This window comes from Antrostomus carolinensis, unplaced genomic scaffold, assembly GCF_000700745.2.
Source record: "Antrostomus carolinensis isolate BGI_N321 unplaced genomic scaffold, ASM70074v2 scaffold24553, whole genome shotgun sequence".
NCBI classification, from domain to species: domain Eukaryota; kingdom Metazoa; phylum Chordata; class Aves; order Caprimulgiformes; family Caprimulgidae; genus Antrostomus; species Antrostomus carolinensis.
The window spans coordinates 11574-33581 of record NW_010304788.1 but is presented as its reverse complement, the minus strand read 5'-3'; the positions used below and the strand labels follow the sequence as shown (position 1 = coordinate 33581).

The 22008-nt window shown below is 47.9% G+C and overlaps 1 protein-coding gene across 1 annotated transcript; it reads right to left on the bottom strand.

Annotated features, from left to right (window-relative positions):
• Positions 1–19076: 19076 nt before the first annotated feature.
• On the bottom strand, positions 19077–20857 carry LOC104520370 (heparan-sulfate 6-O-sulfotransferase 2). The gene is given in 2 exon segments (XM_010164587.2): positions 19077–20805; positions 20807–20857. Coding segments are annotated over 2 exon segments (762 nt in total). The 3' UTR covers positions 19077–20094.
• Between the last annotated feature and the right edge of the window lie 1151 nt (positions 20858–22008).

Below are 22008 nucleotides of genomic sequence, written 5' to 3'. Positions count from 1 at the left end.
GCTGCCCGAGGATACAAACAATCCCACGTACAGATCCTTGCAAACCTGTCTTTTGTGCTCCATGCCCTAGTTAACAAGTGCTTTGGGTGTGTCCCCAACTTTATATAGGTAACTACTAAGGCTAAAGAACTCTAGCTTTTTTGAAAATATTTTGTAAATATATCTATATTTACATATATATATATACGCACATACACACATAAATTAATGAAAACTTTAGGGGATTGGAAACTTTCCTGCCATACTTTATTTACAACCCTGCTAGGGCTTTTTGTGCTGGAGGGGCTTACCTCAAGTTTTCTTTGAGCTAAATAGTAGAAAATACCAAATAAAACCCAAGGTATTGATGGATTTGATCCAGAGTCGGTTCTGCTCTTCCTGGTGCAAAGCCTGAGTCCATCTTCACCTGCCTGTTGTGGAAGCAGACACCAAACCTCCTGCACATGCTCAGGACACACACCAGCACCTTGGCACAGGTGCCCAGGTACATCCAGCGCTGCTGTGAGAAGTGGAACAGGACCAGCCTTGCAAGCCAGTTCCCTCTTGCAGGTGCCTGCAAGGACACGTGGCCGCGTGCCAGCAGATGGAATAACCATTGCCCCATGCTAGTTATGGGGCAGGGATGCTGCAAGGCTGCGTTAATTAATGCTTGAGACGCCTCTGTGATCTGTAGATGAAAGGTGATCTGCAGCTGCAAATTATTGCTCTTCTTCATGTGAAGTCTATTATTTTCTGGTGTCCCTCATTTTGACTCACGCCATGTCCCGTATTTGGTGTGGGGCAGGCTCCTCTCTCTGGGTGGCTGTATAGGTGCTTTACATCTCCAGCTGGCTGCATGCTATAGAAGCGTGAGATCTGCTCGCAGCATCCCTTCGAGGCAGCCTGGCTGTGCCCGTGCTTGGGAAACTTGGGCTGGGATTTGCACTAAACTGCAGCGCTTCAGCAGGTTCCTTGGCTGGTGTTTTTAGAGGGCTGATATAGGAGGCTGGATGCTCAGCTGGGGTGTGCACTCCACTCTGTGAACAGGCAGAGGACCAGCTGAGTGAACCTTAAACCCTGCCACAGAGAGGGGAAACAGGAACATCCCTGACCTCTGTACCTGCGGCTGCCCCACGGAAAGGGAGGAAGACAGAGAGAACCAGACTTGGGCCCCTCAGTCTGTGGCTTCTCATCTGTGTCCTAAACCTCCTGGGCAGGAATTACAAAGCAGGAGAGGTTTGTGTCTCTGGCAGGTGTCTGGAGGGAAGGGATATTAGGATGTTTTTGTGAACAGCCCATGGACAGCAGAAGGAGCAGGTAGACTCAGTGTCTTTCCCGCATTATGCACCATGGCACGCTCACGCCATCAGGCTGTAGCAAGCAAGTGACCTTCTGCTCTTTGCTGCTAAATAAAACACCAGAGAGTAGCATGTGGTGTAAGGTAGTTGTAAAGATGGAGAAGAAATATCCCTGATACTCTGCACTGCACAGGGCTGCCAAGCTGGGAAGTAAATGACCACTCACATAAACCAGCACAAGGCAGTCACAGATTTTCACAGTTGGAAGAGATCTCCTACCTCCTGCCTAGCCCACATGAGTTTCCTCTTCTCCCCCAAAGTTCACAAGGTTTTAAACCCCTTCAAATGATGTAATTCCCAGGTAGCCTCATGTACCATTCAACACAGATGACTGGACGGAGCCTCCAGTGTCATCACATCCCTCTTTCCTTCACCCTGTCCCCCTGGCTCCAACGAACCCTCCTGACAGCTGTTTGTCTACACAGTGAGCTGGTCCGGGACTGCCATTGCCCTCCCCATGGACACTAAGAAAGCTACAAGCTAATTCATTTTCTTGCTGTTAAAGGCTGCAAGACAGAATCACAGAATGGTCAGGGTTGGAAGGGACTGCAGGACATCATCTAGTCCAACCCCCCTCCCAAAGCAGGTTCCCTACAGCAAAGCAGGGGAGGGTCACAACGTCATCCTGAAGCACTGGGTCTCTCCAGCATGTTGTGACCCTCCCCTGTCCCATGGTCTTGTGGTATTGTGAATCCTCTGAGGTACTAAGAAAGCTACAAGCAGAGGAGCTCTGGGTCCACCGTTGCTCTGCACACCACTCACCCTCGCAGCAGCAAACCTCAGTGTTTGCTGTGAGCGGGTCCTGCGCTGCGTCCCTGCGCTCCCCTACTGACTGTGCTAACCACAAGAAATGCTGCGAATAACTCTGCAACACCTAACCCCACTCAAGCAGAAGTTGTTTTTAATGGTCACAGCTGAATAATAACCTTACACATTACCAAGGGTAAGCAGAGACAGAGGCCATGAGTATGGCTTAGAAATATGACATTTTATGTAAATAGCAGACATGCCACGATCAGTTTGACACCTTGAGTAAGACAAATTGTGGTAGAGTATTAGACATCTTTCATTTTTAGCAGCTGAATATTGGCAAATAACAGTTTTTAATAACCATGAATGACAATATAAAACTGCCACACCCCAAAGTGAAATAATCTCTCACTTCCTCTGGTAGGAAGGGAGGGATTTTTCAGTTTGCCTCTTCTTTTTAAACTAACTGCTGCAGCAAAGAGACACTAAAAATTAGGAAAAACACACAATCTCACATGGTGGTGACATTGACAGATGTGATGGTGAGGGCTGTACATGACGTTGTGATTTTTTATTAATAACTCTGCACTGCAGAGCTCAGGAAAAGAAGGAGCACCTGAGTGCGTGGGGAGGACAGCTTTGTTCTTTGGACTTGCAGGAGAAGGAACGTAAAGCTGAAGGTAGAAACACTAGAGGAGAACAAGGACTCACAAGGGAGACAATGGGCTGTGGCTGGTTGTGAGCATCAGGGACCTGCAGCAAACAAGAGCCCAGCCATCAGGTATTCAGGTTTTTAAATGAGCTGACTTGGATCAGCAACAAGAGGGCAGGAAAGATGCTCTCAATTTGTGGGAGCAGATAAAGGAGGTCCAGATATTTTAAACAAAAGGGGTTGGGGGTTTTTCACTGCTGACTGATGCAGTGGGATAACCACAGGACAACCCTTGGTCCCCTCCTCCAGCAAAAGAGTGCTCCTGTTCCCCTGGCCCACAAGTCACCCACACAGAGATGTGCAGAGCCAGGTAAAATGGGGAAGGAGGGCTCACTCTTCCTCCATAGCCTGTTTGCTCCTCTCCCTAAGCAGCCACAGAGGAGCTGCTCTGCAGAGAGGACACGGGCAGCTGTAGCAGCAATGGGGCACAGCTCCACAGAGAGAGGGAACACCAGCACGGGATGAACACGCTGTCCCCAGTCACGTCGCTGAACTGCCGAGGGGAAGGAAACTGAGCTTCAAAGGGAGGGGAGGCAGGAGGGGCCCAAGTTTCCGGGGGTGGCTGCTCCCCAGTGTTTGTCATCATCCGAAGGAAGAGTGAAAGTTTTTGCTCTTGGGATAATTATTAAAGACATTTGGGTTTTGCTTTCACATGCCCTCTTCTTTTTTTTTTCTTTTCTTTTTTTTTAATTAACTCTAAACCCCATCCTGGCTGTTAAACAGGGATCCGCAGAACTGAAGCTTGTATAAGCACAGTGATTTATGTTTCTCTGGAAGTGAACTGGCATTTCTGAAGAACCCCACCCAAGCCTAGCAAATACCGAGGGAGCACGCTGACTCACTGGCTGCTGGCACTCGCTCCTCTCCCTCGATGGCCAGAGCCTGCAGCCAGCTTGGGCGCACAGGAGATGGTTGTGGTAAATGAACCCCAGTCCCCAGTGACATTACCTTACCCAGGAGAGGTGCCTGCCGAAACCTCCGGCTCCCAGGAGAGGCTCGGGTGGGAAAAGCAGCAGCACTGCAAGGCCGAGTCAAGCTGTAATCACTGGAGCGATGCGCTGAAGGAACCACCGTGTTGGCACAGCCTTTGCCTCCAGCAAGGGCTAATAACCCGCTGCCAATTCACAAGCGTTCAAGTCACCAGAAGGCAGAAGAGAGCCCCGCAGAGCAGCCTGCTTGGCAAGCCTTGGCAGAAGCCCCTTTGCTTTGCCACACTATGAGAACAGCCTGGAGGGCAGATGAGCTTGAGGAAGATGCGCTGAAGGAACCACCGTGTTGGCACAGCCTTTGCCTCCAGCAAGGGCTAATAACCCGCTGCCAATTCACAAGCGTTCAAGTCACCAGAAGGCAGAAGAGAGCCCCGCAGAGCAGCCTGCTTGGCAAGCCTTGGCAGAAGCCCCTTTGCTTTGCCACACTATGAGAACAGCCTGGAGGGCAGATGAGCTTGAGGAAGCTCTCAAAAAATCCGGTGCTTATTGCAGAAGGATCAGCCAAGGAAGCAATCACCTCCTGAGCACCTGACACAGAGGAGCCCAAGTTACAGAAATTGGTTCAGCCATTTGCAGGTGTGATCTTGGTTTAAAAAAAAAAAAAAAAAAAAAAAAAGAAAGAAAGAAAAAAGAGGTGTTACCACATTGTTAAAATGGCCCCTGCCTACTCAGCTGTCTGCTCCCTCGCATTAATGCAGTCGTGTTTGACGACTTGCAGGAAAAAAGTCCCTTTTGATTGTAGCGTTCCTGCCAGCCATGCAGAGCCAGCCTCACAGGCTGGTTCTTGCCCAGCTCATGGGGCATCTCCCAGCACTCACATAATCCCTATAAATGAAGCTCCCCCAGGACTGCGAGCTCGAAAACCCACCCGCCTGCATGCTCTGCCCCGAAGAAGCCCCTTCCCACACCCACGGAGATGGCAGCATGGTCTGCAGGGGCACCTGGGCCGTGTTTGCCTGGGAGAGTGTGTGCTGAGCTGCTGCCGTTCCCTGATATCTGAAAGCCAACCAGCTGGGCTGGTTTTTCCCTGCCTTTTTTTTTTTTTTTTTTCACTAGCTACCCATCCAATATCTGCTGTAATAAAAAAGGCAAAGCCGAAAACAATGTGTTCTGTTTGTGTGTTGTAAACTGGGAGAACAGCTGCTACTCCTGGGCTAAATGGGAAGCCTCACTACGAGAGCCATAAAAAGCAGAGTTTCTACTTTCAGTTGCTGCATCATACTGCAAAGAGCAGCTTCTGCCAGCCTTGCTGCTTTTTTTTCTAAATAAACTAGGTACAGTAGTGGGGAACAACGCACAGGACACACAACTCAGTGCTCAGCTGTTCCTTCAGAGAGTCTGGGATGCATCTGAGAAGCAGAAAAATTGTTTCCCAACAGTGCCCAGCATGCAGGGGAACCCTAACATATACTGTCTCTGGTGTATGCCTCAAAATCACAGCATTACTTCCAAATACAACCACCTCTGTCCCCCTTGGAGACCCTTCCCTGCAGATTACAGCACCAACAGTACCACGTTTGGTGTGCATTTCAGATCACGTTGGAAAAACATCTCAATTTCCCATTTAAATAAAACTCCCTGGGTCATCGGTGGATTCAGGATGTGGCTGATGCTAAGGGAGTATCTCCCTTCTCCAAATGGGTCTCCACTGCTTCCTCCACTGTCACCACGCCCGGCAGAAGCATGGGTCAGGCTTCATCAGAAGCTAAAGGCTGCTCTAAATTGCTCTTGGGCCAGGCTGAGCAGCGCAGCCTGCACACTCCCCATCATACCAAACACACAGATGCTTTGTTTACGCATTACTCAGCTAATATATATATATATATATATAATTTTTTTCCTGTGATTTACAAAAGGTGTATTAATCACTGTGGGAGAGCAGGGGGGGCCGGGAAGTGTTGCCACTGCTCATATCACTGCAGCTCAAACCCGTGGTCCTCAAAATGCGATGGTGTGTGTATCCTACCTGCCGAGCCGTGCATCCGCCGCTGTGCTATGGATGGGTACCTGAAGCCCTGGAAGCCCTTCCTGACTGCTTAGCTCGTGTCAGCTTCTCTCTCCCAGCCTGTTGCTGGATTTCTTCATCCCTAGTGACAGCTCTTTTGGGGAACTGCAGCGTCAGACCCAGAGCCCCTTTGAAACTTCACATGGCTGGGGCACAAAAAACGCACAGGAGCCAGAGGAAATAAATAAATAGGAGATGTCTGCTCTTTGCTGAGAGAAAACCTGTTTGATGGGAGAAAACTTTTGTTGCATTCTCTGTTTTATCAGCGGAACAGCACTTGACAAGGCCACTGCTTGGCTTTTCTTTTCTTGTTGTTCAGAGGGAAATATTTTTGCCTTAACAGAGATGATGTTTCCTTACAGACAGAAGAGCAGCCCTTGCCCGAGCTGCAGCACAGACAGCTCATCAAAGCCGCGACAAAGACGCTGTTGTACTGTAACACGGCAAAGCAAACAGCCTGCGCCTGTTATCGTTCAGGCCTCACATATGCAGCACTGTAACGACCAGTAATAACAGCACGGGCTAAATTCTCATACCTCTGCACTGATTTCAGTCTTGTTCCAGTAACAAACCCACTCTTTTCCATAAAGCCACCAGTGCAAGTAGTCAGGGTGAAAATCCAACCCTCGCAGCAGCTGCATGGCACGTCCTGGCCTCGCTGTGCATTAACCTCCTCAAGGCTCCATCAGTGCATGGGGGTTGCATCACCAGGCCCTAATCTTAGCTCCCAGAGGAGGGAAAAAAAAGATTTATCTGCATTTCTATCATCACAAGTTACCCTTTATAAACAAGCATCACTCAGCTGAGGAAAAGGAGGGCCTGGGAGGCAGTTGAAAGCTGTGAAATTCTGTTCCCTGTTTCCCAACACAAAGAGAGATCAGGCAGAAGAAAAGCAAAGGAGTTCCCTCTCCCCCAGACCCAAGGACTCCCCTCCTTGAGAAGGTGCAGATATTGGGAGCGCAGGAGATTTTAAGAAGAGTTTAGGCAAATTTGTGGGTGATGGGCACACATGGCGACCACAGCGTTCCACTCCTGCTCATCTGCTGGAAAGCAAAGACACTGAAAGCAGGAGAAAAAGCTCAAATTTCAAATGAAACAAGGCTGCAAAAATAATTTCCAGTCCCCTGAAACATTTTTATTGGGTCCTGGATACCTTCAACAGTGGCAATTTTTCCTGCTAAGAGCAGTAGACTATGTAAAAGCATTTCCAGGCTGTATACACAATGTTTTGGTGTGGAGAAGGAATACAGAGTAAACATCCAAAAGGACCAACATCACCTAACCAAGGACATTCTCAAAATGCAACATCTTGATGTGATGGAATAAAGCCTTTTTCCCCATCTCAAACTTTGACAAACATCAGCATATTCAAGCAGTACATTTTACTTCCAACAAAACTGCTCCTCCAACATCCCCAAACAGCTATTTTCAGGATTTGCTCCTAAAAGACACCCATTTTCCCAGGGAGAGGGCAAGAGCAGGCAGGGGCCAGGGCTTTGGAAGGAAGGGCAGGAGCCTGGCAGCAGCCCGGGATTGGTTTTTCCATGGCTCCCTCTAGTGTGTACAGTCCAAAATGTGATTTAACACATCCACTGACTTTTACAGACTCGATGCAATCTAAAATAGATTTAATACAACAGGCACTTAAAATGTATTTCCAGAGAAATTGTTTGCTCTCATAGAAATTCTATAATTTTGCACAGAAAACCAGCTATTGGGGCGGGACAGTGGCTGGCTGCAGTTCGTGTGCTCACAGGGTCTGATTTCCCATGGTTTTGAACTAAAAATTAAAAGGTCAGAAAGACTCTTCTGTAATAGCAGCTCTGGCCTATTTTTCACCTATCACTTTTTCATTTATTCCTATCTTCCTCAGGGACTAATCTACCTATTAGAATAATAAGGTTATTTTCTGAGTCTAATCTAAGAAAATAAATTAAAAAGTCTAAACCTTTCATTAGATCTGAGAGAGAGACAGAATTTCTCGGTCAAGGAGAGCTGAGACACTCAGGAATAGATGTCCAGCAAATAACATTTATTAATTATGCATATTCATACCCACAACCATGGACAGCAGGCAGCTTCCACAAGCAGACTCATAGAAGGCTGCCTGCAAACTAATGTGTTAAGTAAATAGCTCTTTTATTGGTCTAAGTAGTCACGTAGTAAAGGAGCTCACATTTCCAAGTAGCCGTGGAGCAAAATAATAGAAAAGCTATTAAAATCCAGAGAAAGATAGATTGCATTATATTGCCTAAATTAAAGCCTAAATTGGTACGGATGTAAACATCAAGGTTCCTGCTTTCTTCCAGCTCTGAATACCAAGCAGAACCTGGCCAGTATATATAAATTCTTTCAATAAATGTTATAATAAATGTTATTTCCACCATCCCTCCCCTTTTTTTTTTTTTTTTTTTTTTTTTTATCTTTGCATGTATCCTAAGGCTGAAAGCATGACTGTACTGGAAAGAACAGGTCTGTTACAGCTTCAAGTGAATAACACGGCAGTGCCAGCTCACTGTCTCCACTGCCTGCCAGCCACGAGCAGCTGAAGGACCCCACCTCTGAGGCTCAGCACCTCTGAGCTCAGAGCTCCACCCTGGAGCTCAGATGAACCCGAGGAGGGGGAGACGTCACCCCTGAGGGCAGAGGTCCCAGCAGTGGCCGCAGGCAGGGAGTGGGCTGGGATGTGACAAGATGCCCAGGTATCTCTGCTGCTTGGCAGGTGAAAGGAGCATGGAATAATCAGCCCTGTGATGAGCAGCAAACTCTTCCTCACACAACAGCTTATGGCAGGAGGCATCCTTGGCTTTGGGGGCCCGAGAAACAGGCTGTTCTCTGAGGTCTCACCAAGCAAGTCACTCCTGAGATGTGCTAGATATATCCCCTCTCCTACTCGCTGCATCTTCTTTGCTGCCCTGGGTGCTGAGCCCTCTCTTGAGGAGCCAGGTTGAACATGAGTAAAAGCAACAGAGAGTCATACCTCAATCCTTTGGTCGAGCAAATCCAAGCTGCCTCCTGCTTCACTAGCAGCCCTGAGGATTAATCACAGCCATTTTCCAGGACTGGAGCAAGTGCAGGAGATGCATCCAAGCCCTTGCGTGTGGTCTGCGAGGAAGGTGAGATCTGCCAGAGTCAGAGATGGGGATGAAGGGCAATCAGAACCAATGTCCTCTGCTGTGACCTGCCACTCAAAAGCAATACATAAAATGATTGACCGGTTGCAGTGCAGGAGAGCTCATTTTTGCAGATGTCTCTGACAAAAGGCAGTTTTTCCAAGCTGTCACCCTCAGAGCAACCTCTCTCACATCCCGGAGCCTTTCCGACCCCCAAAGCAAGGTGCTGCACCTCTCTAGGTCTGCATTTCCCTTCTGGAGGGGGCTGTACAGCCTGCACAGACTGGCCCCCACCATACAGCATCCCTCTGAGCACTGCAGGGGAGGGAGACAGCAGCATATTGCAGCATCCTGAGGACAGCATCCCCAGCCCAGTGGCCAGTGCCAGCTGAAAGATATTTCTTTAAAAGGTCAGAATGAAGTGATCCATGAATATTCATTCTTGCATTAACAGCAAAGACCTTTTTTTAAGAGTATGTCACAATGGTTAAGGGTGGCTGACATGGTTAGATCATCTCCACTGCCCCACTGCACGTGGTGGGCTCCTGCCATGGTTCCGCCAGTTGCACTTGCACTGAGTCCAACAACTTTGTCTGGCAAAAGCATCCCCCACAGAACAGCAGCCAGCCTTCATCTGGAGACAGCAGGAACTGGAGAATCCCCCACTCCCCCTGGTGCTTGTTCCAGCAGTTAATCACCCCCGCTTAGAAGTTTGTGCATGAACTAGTAACGTAAAATTAATGATTTCTTTCATCTCCTGCCTTGGCAGCCTGCTTGAGCTGCTTGTTCTACTGACAGCAATGATTCAATAATCTGAAAAACATTTTACTTCATTTACAGTATTAACAGCTGAGCATACAGATACAGAGATTGTATTTATCCTCAAGGAAAGGTTGTTCTGCAGCCTGCAGAAGGTGACAGAATGAGTCACCTATAGATCTAAATTTCTAGTGTTGTCTCTACAGTCTTCGGTGTGTGTTCCCTTTTTTTACAGAGTGACAGAAAAGCAGCCAGGCCAAATGGGCTTGTGGGTTGGGATTTAGGACATAGGCTGCCAGATTTAGCAAAGAATAGCAGGCAGGAGCGTGTGAGCCCAGTCCCCTTTTATCACAGCTCATGGTCTGCACCTTATAAATCTCTAACCCAAGCAGCGATGTCTCATCCACCACCCAGGTGGCTTGGGAGGAAAAATTCTTGCTGGCAGAGTGTGTTCAGTGAGCTCCGTCCTGCTCAAGAGCTGAGCACCACTGGGGTATGTTTGACAGTTGGATGCTTCAGTTCTGATCTCTCTCTCTCCATCCAAAATCTGACCCCCCGCTCACAGAAAATCAATGCAGCCAGACCAGATAATGCCACCCCTCTGCCCTGCCACAGGGAAAAGAGAGAGATCGGCTTTGACAAATGCAGAGGGCCACAGAAAGTCCACTGCCTTAAAGAGCCATCAAAGTAATTTTAAAATCAATGTGATGGTTGACAAAGAGCCAGCATGACTCCCTCCAGACGGGCAGCGACATCCCTCCCGAAAGGCCCTGGGAGGAAGTTAACATTCTGCAGGCAGCGCTTTGCACGCGCTGATGCTGAGGCAGCATTTTCTCACCAAGGCCATAAAGGGGAAAAATAAATAAATAAATACATAAATAAATAATTTCATTGCAATAGTGTGACCCAGCGGTGAGGGGAAGCTGCACCGTGACACGTGTGAGTCAGCAGCATGGCAGTGTCCCCGCAGAGCCAGTCCCATGCACGCTGTCGGCGTGGCCGGGCAGCTGCAGTATGTAACGTACTCTGAAGGGCGCTGGTGGAAGGCAGGATGTCCTTCATGTTCATTTGTGTTCTCTCCACGACCCAGTTAGTACTGCGCCCAGTTCTGGAGCCTCCAACATAAGAAAGATATGGACCAGTTAGAACAAGTCCAGAGAAGGGCCACCAGGATGATCCGAGGGCTGGAGCACCTCTGCTATGAAGACAGGCTGAAAGAGTTGGGGCTGTTCAGCCTGAAAAAGAGAAGGCTCTGGGGAGATCTTATAGCGGCCTCCCAGTACCTGAAGGGGGCCTACAAGAAAGCTGGGGAGGGACTTTTCACAAGGGCAGCTAATGACAAGATGAGGGGAAATGGGTTTAAACTGAAAGAGGGGAGGTTTAGATGAGATATTAGGAAGAAGTTTTTCACTGTGAGGGTGGTCAGACACTGGAACAGGTTGCCCAAGGAAGCTGTGGCTGCTCCTCCCTGGAAGTGTTGAAGGCCAGGCTGGATGAGGCTTTGAGCAACCTGGTCTAGTGGAAGGTGTCCCTGCTGATGGCAGGGGGGTTGGAACTGGATGAGCTTTAAGGTCCCTTCCAATCCAAACCTTTCTATGATTCTATGATTCAGTTTGAGGACACGGAGGAAGGGAACAGCCCTGTTCTTGCTGCCATGAAATCTGTGACTGTTTGGGAAAGCTGCTGTTGCAAACCTTGCCCCCTCTGCCTGCTTTGGTGACAGTGCTGCCTCCTGCCATGACGAAGGGGCCCTGGCATCCAGCATTATTTCAGCAGAGCCTGGTGCATTTGGGCTCCCTGGGCAGGATCTGGCCCGGCGCTGGGCTGAGCGGTGGAGGGACAACATGAGCAACCCCAGCACGGAGGCAGCTGTAATGGTGCTGGCGGCAGGGCAGAGGGGCCTGGGGCTGTGACAAGGACCCACCATGGACACCTTCCTTCTCTGTGTCCCCACTGGCCCACCCTGAACAGTCCCAGTGCCACCACTCTGCACCAGTAGACGGGGATCCCTGCTCCGAGGAGTGGACTGGAACGCTCGTGGCTCACCAACCTGCAATGTCTTCCAGGGTGATGGTGACATCCCGGGCTCCTTGGCGAAGAACTCTCCACCGTTCCTCTCTGCAACAACCATTCACATGTTGCCTCTTGGCTCAGACGCCTGCCAAGGACAGAGTGGGCACCACACTGGCCGTGGGGACATTTGACGGTACCTGGCATCTCCTGGGCCACCTTCAGGTGTGAGTCCTCCATGTGCAAACTCAGACACTGAAGCGCAGGACCTGAGGGAAACAGTTCTGCAATTCCCTCCTCGTTATTCCCATACATTTGTACTGTAAGAATACATTTTTCTGTATTTCAAAAATATTGCTGCTTTTCAGTCACAATTTATTACTCCCAGGAAGCACCTGTAACTTTTATACCTATAAACAAACAATGCAGCCCCATTAATTTTGCACAGCATCAAATTCAGCTTTATGTTTTTCACTCGGGGTGAAATGCTGGCTTGCACAGCCTCCTGCTTCCCCTTCTCCACCTTGTGCTTCCTGGAGAGGACGGGCAGCTTTTCACCCCAGCTCCAGACCCCCTCCACCTCCACCCCCTCTGCCAGCCCAACCCTCACCCCCTGGAGCAGCCATATTTTTGGTGGCCCAAGCCAGCATGGCTGTGGCCACATGCTAGTGATGAGACCAGCTCCTCGATGGCAAAAGGCAGCCCTGAACTTGGCAGAGGCATGATGGACACGACACAAGGCCACCACTTCTGACTGCACAGGTATGTCCCAGTGAACCCCAGTGCTGTCAGCCTGAGCTGCACAGCTCCAACTGCAGCTCCCAGACTGATGGTAACAAATACATTTTCTTTTAAAAACCCCAAGCTTCACTAGCCCCAGCACCTTGGGAGCTGCAAAAGGACAACGTTCTCCTTCACTGCAGGGACATCGGGGGATTCTGCAAGGCGAGCGGTACCTGCGGTGCCTGTCGCAGGGCGGACAGCATCGCTTGCGAATCCTTGGCACGAACAATTTTGACCTGATATAAAACACCCTTTTCCAACTCCTACCACTGATCTCTCCAGGGAGCAAGAGCCACTTGTAAAGAGAGGTCAGAGAAATTTGTTTGCCAGTTATCTTTCATCTGTAGGTATTCAGAAACCAAAGGAGCTGCCATTTGAAAGAGGGTGATGCTGGGTTAGCCAAAGGGAGACAGGGGCCCCAGAGCCACCCTCGAGCTGGAGGGACCTGCTCACTGCATTCATCCATCCGCCCGAGCAATTAGCTCGTCTTGATCTGAGGGGCAGACAATGTATTTTTCTACTGAATTAAAACAAATTCATGCCCATAAAACCCCTCCAAGGATTACAACAAACAGAGCAATGGCAGCAGCAAATACACTTCCCAGCAGCAGGGCAGATTATCCCCCCAGCATCACGATACTCACAGCACTGGGAACAGAGGAAAGGGGAGTTTCGAACACTGGTCTTCAATCCAAGCAACAGGAGTGATCCCAGGTGTGGCAGTTCTCCAAGTAATGTAAAAATCCCAGTAATGGCTGTAAATCTGTAGCTAGTGTCCCCCAGCCATACTGGTGGGTCCCCAGGATCACCAGGGCTCAGCTGGGATGTGCGTCCCAGCACTTCCCTGCAGGGAGGATTTTGGTTCTTTGTATATTTACAGCCTCATAAAACCATGAAGATGCTCAATAGGAGCAGAGGTCCCTCCCTGGGCAACCACCAGCTACAGCCAGCCTGGCTGCAACACTGCCAAGAGCGGCACACGGCAGTGGGGGTTCATCCTGCCACCCGCGTCCATGGGGTGGGCTGATGCCCGGCCGTGCCTTACAGCACCTGCATGGGCTGCTGCCGCCTGCCAGAGCTGAGAAGCTGCAGCAAATCCCTGCTGCCAGGGTAAGCATGGGCACAACACTGCAACAGCAAAAGCTGTGCTGATTTTGGGTTTGTGCAGCAGTTGGTGAAGGGGACATCTATGTAGGATGTGGGGCTCCACGGGGCTCCAGGCTCTTCCTGGTGCTGCTGAGTTATTTTTTGAAAGGAATCAAAAGGTGACATAGGAAAGTCAAGTCTGCAAAACAATATTGCTCAAAGCACAGGGACAGATCATCCTCCCAATGGGCGTGTTTTTACATGGGTCCTGCTGCTCAGAGGCACTGGGGACCCTTGCCCAGCTGAGATTTCTCACCCAGCCATGTAAGCACTTTCTATACCTCTTTACCCCAAAATCCCTACCATGGGGCCATCCTGGAGCCAGCTCACCAGCCACACACAGAGCACATCTGCCCAACTGCAGATGTTGCAGGAGGGATGGGCTGGTCCCAGAGCTCCATGGCCAACACATCCCATGTCCCAGCCCCACAGCAGCATCTCCCCAGAGCAGGGGGCTCTCACTGGGGCAGGATTCAGCCTCGACCTCTAGACAGTCGCGGCCTGTGGGGATGAGCCCCTGCCCTCTCATGCTTTACTAGGGGTTTAATTTCAAAGTGCTGGAGCAGCTGATGCTGCTGAGGGTGCTGCAGCCATTCAGACAGCTTTATTCATTAGTAATTAGGCAGGCGTTGTCTGGCATCTAGATTAATCCCACTTTTAATTATTTTGAAACTGTGTGAGATTTCCCAGGCATTAAAGATTATGTACGCACTTGCTGATTCCACAGCAATTATTCTAATGTAATGATGTCTATTAATACACTTCCCAGCTTGCCATGCCCAGAGGGAAAATACCCAGTTGCCCCCTATGGAGCACACACCTCCCGCACGGCGTAACCCCCCCTATCCACCTGCTTATATTGTGCCAAATAATATTTTCCTTGTGCTTCACCTCGTTTTAATAACATCACAGAGCTGTTGCTACACCAAGTACCAGGCATCGATTGCAAAGGGGGACAGAGACCCCTCGAAGCTCCGTGTCCCCTCGCAGCCACAGAGCAGAAGCTCCTGCTGCGAGGATGGGAGCAAAGACCCCGCTGGAAAAGCAGGAGCATCCTTCCTTCCTTGGGAATCTGCTCCAGGGCTCACACCCAGATGCAGCTCACCCACAAAAACCAGCTTATATTTGCAGGGCTTTTTGAAAAGAAAAAGTCACAACATTTCCATCCTGTGTCTAATCATTTGACTTGAAATTAAAAGTTTAATTCAGCTTGTGGATCATTTGAACTTGTTACAGATTGCCTTCACAATTTAAAGATAGTATTTAGAAGGAGAACGCAATTTCAAAGAGGAACAATAACAGAAGTGTGAGCAGAGAACCTCAAAACAGAGATGTTCTGAAATCTCACCCTTCATTTGGCCTAAATATCCCTTGAACTCATCCCTTGCCACTTTATTTCTATCATTCCCAAACTTCATTTACCAGAAAATTTACTATTCACTGGCAAAACGAGAGTTGTGCCACTTGGCCACCAAATTCATACTGTGGAGCTGAGACCTCATTAGGAGAATGAGGGCTCGAGTGAGCGTTGTGCCAGGAGTCGTTTGCAGTCCTCTGTCCATGAAGGCCCATCAGAAAAGACATATATTTGACATAAACCTCTATAGTTTACTCGTTAATAGTTTATATAGTTTATGTAGAGGTTTATGTCAACAACTGCTGGTGAACATCCCTGCCAGCAAAACCCTTTTTTGCAGTCATACGAGGGCAGATACCAATTCAAAAATCTGCCAATACCAAAAGGCAGCAGTTGTATTGTCCCGAAAATGAACACTCAGCCCTCACTATAAATATTTCAATTGCTTTGCATATATATTGTTTCAGCATTTCATTGCTCCCAAAACAAAAAGCAATCTAACCTCACCTGCCTGGCCTAATGTACCCTTGCAGAGCTAAACTGCATGACAAAGCTTCTGGGTAGAAACCACGGGTAATTTCGTTGATAGATCCTCTTGAAGCTTAGAGCCAAATTCGATTTCAGGTCTAAACTCGTCACTCCGTCTCTAGAGATAGCAGAGCAGCGATATTAGCATGATGGCAACGCAGTTGACTCTGAACTCAAGAAATGGATTAAATGAAATTACACTCTTCCCTGATGAGGCTGGTGGAACAAGGAGATTGCTTTAGGAAATCCAGAATTGAATTTCATAGGTAAGAGTTCGGATGTTGTGCTATTTGCTCAGGAAGGTTTTGTTCAGGCTGTTCCACCCGGCCACGCAGGAACCCCAGCTGGCAGTGGGGTGGGAAGGACAGACAGCACTGGCTGCCTCCAAACCCCAGATCCCACCTTTGTTTGAATCATGACTTGGTTTCTCATCGCTCTGTTCACCTTGGAGGCAGGAGATCCCCACTCCCCTGTTTCAGCATCCCCATTCCTGCCTGTGCTGGGAAGGATCCTCTGCTCTTTCTCTTCCTATGTGCTGCCACCCCGACAGGGTCCAGCAATAACCAAACCATCCCTGGCTCCACCCAAACGCTTTAGAGACAGAGATTTTTTTAGGAAGTGGAAGATTTAAACCTATCACCTGCTTGGAAAACATTTCTCCTGCAGAAGATGTCTCCATAAAGACGCCCTCTCCACCTGGAGCTGCTCTCTGTGCCACCCCAGGAGCACACAGGCCGGCCTGGCAGTCCAGGTCTGCAGCTGAAGGCTTGCATTAGCTTGACAGGTTCCCTCAATTATCTGGTATTTCTGGCTGAAATTGAAGACAGGAGATGTTATCAGTTTTTCTTTTCCTTTTCTTAGTGAGAAAAGGAAAGGAAATGAGATGAACCATCTATGGCATTGGTATGTGACGGGTCTTATTCACGTCTCTGATCGTTTGGCACAATGTGCTAATTTTAAAAATTACAATAAAAAGAAAGCCCATTAGTTCATTTTTACTCAAAAATGACATAATTGGAAGCAAACATATTACAGCATACTAAAATATATCGTATGCTATATAAAGAAGTTGCAAAGTTAATTGACAAAAATCAGCTGAGCAATTTACTTCCAACAACCCTCACGCACCAGGTACCCCTTTAGGTAAGGTTTAGTCACAAAATATTAGCCCCAAACATGGCACTTTGCAAGGCCACGCAGGTTTCACAACTAATCAACTTTCCAATCTTTTGGAGTGCAAAATGAACCAACCCATTCCCTTTAACATCACATATTCAAGCTTCACATCTCCATCTCCAAAGTAACCCTCAGCTCCACACACTGAGCCACTGTGGTGGAGGAGGTAGAGAAATTGGGAGCAAAGTTGAGCCTGGGAAGAAGGAAGGGCTGGAGGGAAGGTGTTTTTAAGATTCGGTTTTATTTCTCACTACCCTGCTCTGATTTCATTATAATAAATTAAACTAATTTCCCCAAGTCAGGTCTGTTTTGCCCAAGATGGTAACTGGTGAATGATCTCTCTCTGTCCTTACCTCGACCCATGAGCCTTTCGTTCTATCTCCTCTCCCCTGTCCAGCTGAGGAGGAGAGTGATGAAGCTTTGGTGGGCACCTGGAGTCCAGCCAGGGACAACCAACCACAGAGAGGAAGGACATCTCCATCCTCACAGGGGAATTCAACCAGGTCTCCTACAGACACCTTTGGGTCTACCAACCTGCTGTGAGTCCTGCAACCCTGCTGATCTTTAATAGCCAACAAGAAAAAGTGCCTCTACTCAAATTGTAATAAAGCATCATTTCTAGTTGAAATTATGCTCAATTAATTCTCGCCTGCTTTTGCTTCTAAGTCTGGTTTAGCTTTTTTTGTGTTTTAAAATGTTCCAGAAAAGGATACAGCAGGATGCACTGGGAATCATCACCTATGCAGCATCCTCCAGAGCCAGCTGGAGCAAAAATGGAAGGTATCATGTAAAGCTAAAAGAATAACCACACACACGGACATATACACATGAGAACAATCCCTTAACAATGCCACAGACCATTGACAATCATATTGAAAATCAGCAGAAACCACAGCTTGTTTTTCTGAGCAGCACTGCTCAGAAAAGCAGTCAAAACCCTCTGCAACAACTCCTGAGCCAAAGACAGTCCAAAGTGGCTTTGTCCTTGAAAGCTGTGGGTTAAATACACTTCAGAAAAGCTGTGATTGTAAACTCATATACTTGCCTGTCAACTGCCATTTCATTCGTGTCAAAATTACTGTTCATTCTGAACTGCACAATTCCCAACACGTCGTCAATAAAGAAATAATCACACGAAAATCAGAACTCTGTAGTTAAATTTTATTTATCAGTTCTATTGTTAAATTACACAATCAAAGTCAGTGGATCGGCCTGTAAATCTACACAATAAGACAGCATCTACAGTGGAAATCAGTAGAATTTGATATGGTTATGACAAAACGGTATCCTTATATTCGTACATCCCCTATATACAATAAACAGTATACACAAAGAAAATGCAACTAGTCTCTGTAAACCATGCACACCACAGCAGAAAAACAAAATGCACCTTCTGCAACAGGCCCTCCAGCTCGCCCACGGTTAAGTCCTGTTTACAGCAGTGCCTTTCAGTTTTAAGAGCTAATTATTTTCCCCTGTAAAAACCAAAATACAACTGAGACATCGTATTGGCAATTGCAGTTCTTATTTAAAAAAAACAAACAAACAAACAAACAAAAAAAGATTGCTGTACATGAAGTTATTCTCTTTTCCAAGCTGCTAATGCAGGGTATTGGTTTGCTGCTGCTTTGCTCTCTGCTTGCCCCTGGCAGGATTGCTGCCCCCAGGTCACAATACAATGTCAGATGTAAAACAATTTTCATGTAACTTAGGCGTGGAGCCGTATGATGTCTTTAGAGCGTTCTGCCTCGTTTTATGCTCCCCCTGCCCTCTTGGTGTATAGAATATTACAGGCAAAAGGCAATAGTGCAAGTGAGCCTCGTAAGCATGGCGTACATGGGGACAAACCCCACCCTTTTCAGGTGTCTCCATCACGACGCACCCACACCGAGATCGTCATTTAGCGCCAAGCTCGGGAGCGTTGCAGGCTACGTACAAAATTTCTGAACTTGCTGAATGTATAGCCCAAGCCCAAGCCTTGCAGAGGTGGTTTTTTCTGGTTTTGTTTTGTTTTTTTTGCATAGAGATTTATAGGAGCCCCTCACACCTCCTGCCCCATCTCCTCTCCTGGTTGGTCTCAGTGAGGCTGAAGGGCTGCAGGTGAGCCTGGTCCAGCTCCAGCTCTACACCCTGTGTCCCGGCAGAGCCAGCTTGGGAGAGGGCTGCTGCACCCCCGTGCACCATGCAACCTCCTCATCCTGTGTAACTATGGCTATGGTAAAGTCACTTTCCATCATTTTTAGTCAGCATCCATCTGTCATCGCTAAGAAGGGCTCAAGATCGTAGGAAGAAAAAAAAAAAAAAAAGCCCTGTTCTTATCTGGTGTAGCAAAGATTTACTGAAGTAAATCCTAATTCAAGTGTAAATCTACTTCTGTTGAGCAGTTCTCATCATCATATTGCTGGGATTAGAGAGTTTTATGACTTTTTAAAGACACTACACAAATATCCGCAACATAATTTCATCTAGTTTATACCACCAATTATTAAGGAACGATAAATTCAGCGTTATGTATTCTAACGGGTAAGACAGACTTAAAATTAGACACTGTCACAAGATTATAATTTGGAAAAGGTTTTATGAAACATGAAGATGTGCTATAACTTTTCCAGAATGGTTAAAATCATACTGCCCTGAAAAATTCTGGACACAGTGTCTTTAACATTGGCATTAAGTTCAGAAACTTATGTATGTCTCTTTTTTTTTTTTCTTTTTTTTTTTTAAATATGAGATAGACCAAGCTTAAAACTCTAAACAGCAGTAGGTAGAAAAAGTTTAAAATTTTAAATATTTATATAACTAGAGAAATTACTTCTATTCCTTTTAAAAGCCAATATTACACATAAAACTAGTCAATATTTTTTCTAGACCTTTATGGTTCCCTTCATCATCCATTCATTAACTTGGTAAATATCATAAGCAGTCGGTGCCCTTGAAAACACATTATTAAAATAAAATTAAGATAAAATCAAAGGGAAAAGGTTTTGCTCATATATTGTATTGTGAGAGTATGCTAAATGCTCATTATTAGGAAATGAGTTTGCTTCCCAGATAGATTTCAGCCGAGCATCATAAACATTTTCCAGCATCCCATATAACTAATTTACGGATTTTTTTTTTTTTTCTTTCTTTTCTTTTAAATAAACGTCCAAGCAACCATTTCCGATGAGCCTACTTGGCTCCTGTATGTCATAAATAATCCAACAAACCTAAAAAGGACAATTTAATTACACACTAAGATTAAGTGTTCCACGTACAGTACAACATTTACTGCAAAGGCAACTGCAAAGGCAACATTTTAACCTCTTTTTGCTTCAAACCCTCGAGAAGTGTAATTTGTTTGGGCTGCTCCTTCGTCTCCGATCGGCGGGTTGGGTTGGGTTGGGTTCTGCTTGGCTTTCGGTGTCCAGCGTGTCCCCCAGCCCAGTCCTACCGCCGCCACCGCTCCACGTTCCCTATGTAGTCAGTGCTGGAGCTGTTCTCACCCTGCTCTCTCAGGCGCGCTTGCTTCGCCCTCAAGATCTTGCGTTGCTCCTGGCGTTTCCGCCGCGCTTCTTGGTGCTCCTTCTGCCGCATGTACTGGTACCGCTGCAAAAACAGGTCTTTTGCATAATCGTACAATTCCATGTCTAAAAAATTGAGGGTCTCAATGCGCTGCTGAGTCTGCTCATCTATCTCCACGCTGGAGGCCCTTGTGCTATTGTACTGAGTGAATGGCGAGATGAAGTTCATGTTGAAAGTCTTCTCAAAGAGATACTGAGTCTTCCGCTGAAATTCAGTCAGGCCGAAGAAGGCCATCCGCTTCAGGTTCTCCTTGGCACTGTCTAGCAGAACCTTATTTCTCTGCTCCTCGGGCATGACCGACAGGTTGTAGCATCCCACCAGGCTGAGGTCGGAGAGCATGCGGACCTGGCGGTTGTTGGCGAGGTTGTAGGGACAATCCATGAACTCCTGCAGGGAACAGCCTGACCAGTCGTCCCCCGTGTAGCAGCTGGGCAGCTCCTCGGTGGTTGGGGACCGGCCGTCGCAGACGTGCAGGGACGCTTTCCATGTGGCTCCTCGCTGGACGTGGCGCCATTCGCTCCGGTATCGGGAGACGGGGTCACGCAGAATGGTGATATAGTAGAAATTCCTGCCAAGGGGAGAGGAAGGCAGAGGGTTTAGTCCCGTGTGTCTCCAGCACACAGTGCATTGATGTTCAAAATCAATAGAAACTTGGGAGATGCACTTAAGAGGCTTTCAGGAGCCCTGCTGCAGAGTGCTCACCTCTCCAGGGTGAAGGAACAAACTCTCTGGGGGAGTGGGAAGGGTCATATCTACCAGCACACATCTGGCTGGCTGTGCTTACCAGGTTTTTCCTCTACAGAGGTGGAAGGGAACCCTAAATGTACCTCTGTGTGGCTGCCCAGGTGACAACGTGCTCCTGTTGGATGCCTCAACTGATGTTCTCCCCAGACCTTGGGATAATAATCAAAATATCTCCCAGGGTAGAAGCCTCAACCCAAGGAGGGCACAGGTAGCTCTGGCTTTTTCATTTTCTGTACACAACAGAGCTGGACTGACAGGTTTACACAGTCTGCAAAAAGCTGCTCGTGCTACTTCTCCTAGTGAGCAGCCGCGGGTCTCGGCTGCACGGGCCCCAGCGCAGCGTTACACCCATGGGGAAGATATTTCCTACATGACGTTTCCTCTCGAAGGCCAGAGAAATGGGATGTGTGCAGAAGCCCCAACCCACTGGCACTGAAATGAGGATCTGGGAAAAGCCCGTGCAAATCCTGTTCTATCCTCCTACTTTCAGCTGACACAACGATGACAGAGGAGAAATGAGTAAATAACAGGGAACTACAGGATGCATTACAGCACTTTGTAAGAGAAAATATCCCCAAGGGAGGTGCTGGCTTTGGTTTGGAGCAACAAGAGGGTGGCACATGTGGGGGACATGCTGCCACAGGGAACCCCATCAGGCTGCCAGCTGGAAAAGCTGCAAGTTCAACCTTATGTGCACCATTAAGAGATCACTCCAGGTTGCACGTTAATATCTGCTGCCAAACACTGTATGTTTTCCACCGTCAGCAGCCTGAAGCCACACACACACCGAGCTCTTCACACCTCCTTTAATATGACCCCGACCTCAGCGATTTTGCCGGAGGTGTCCTGTCAGGATATCAGCAATCTGCTTAAGTAAATGGAAATAAAATTGCTCAATAAGCAAATTGTCCTGCCAGGAAAGGCCACTCCTCCAGGATGAGGACATGGAGGAGCATGTGCCCGGGAGCCCCCGGGGTGCAATCACCACGTCCTCATCCTCAGTCCTCATCCTCAGTGCTTTGTAAGGACTAGAGG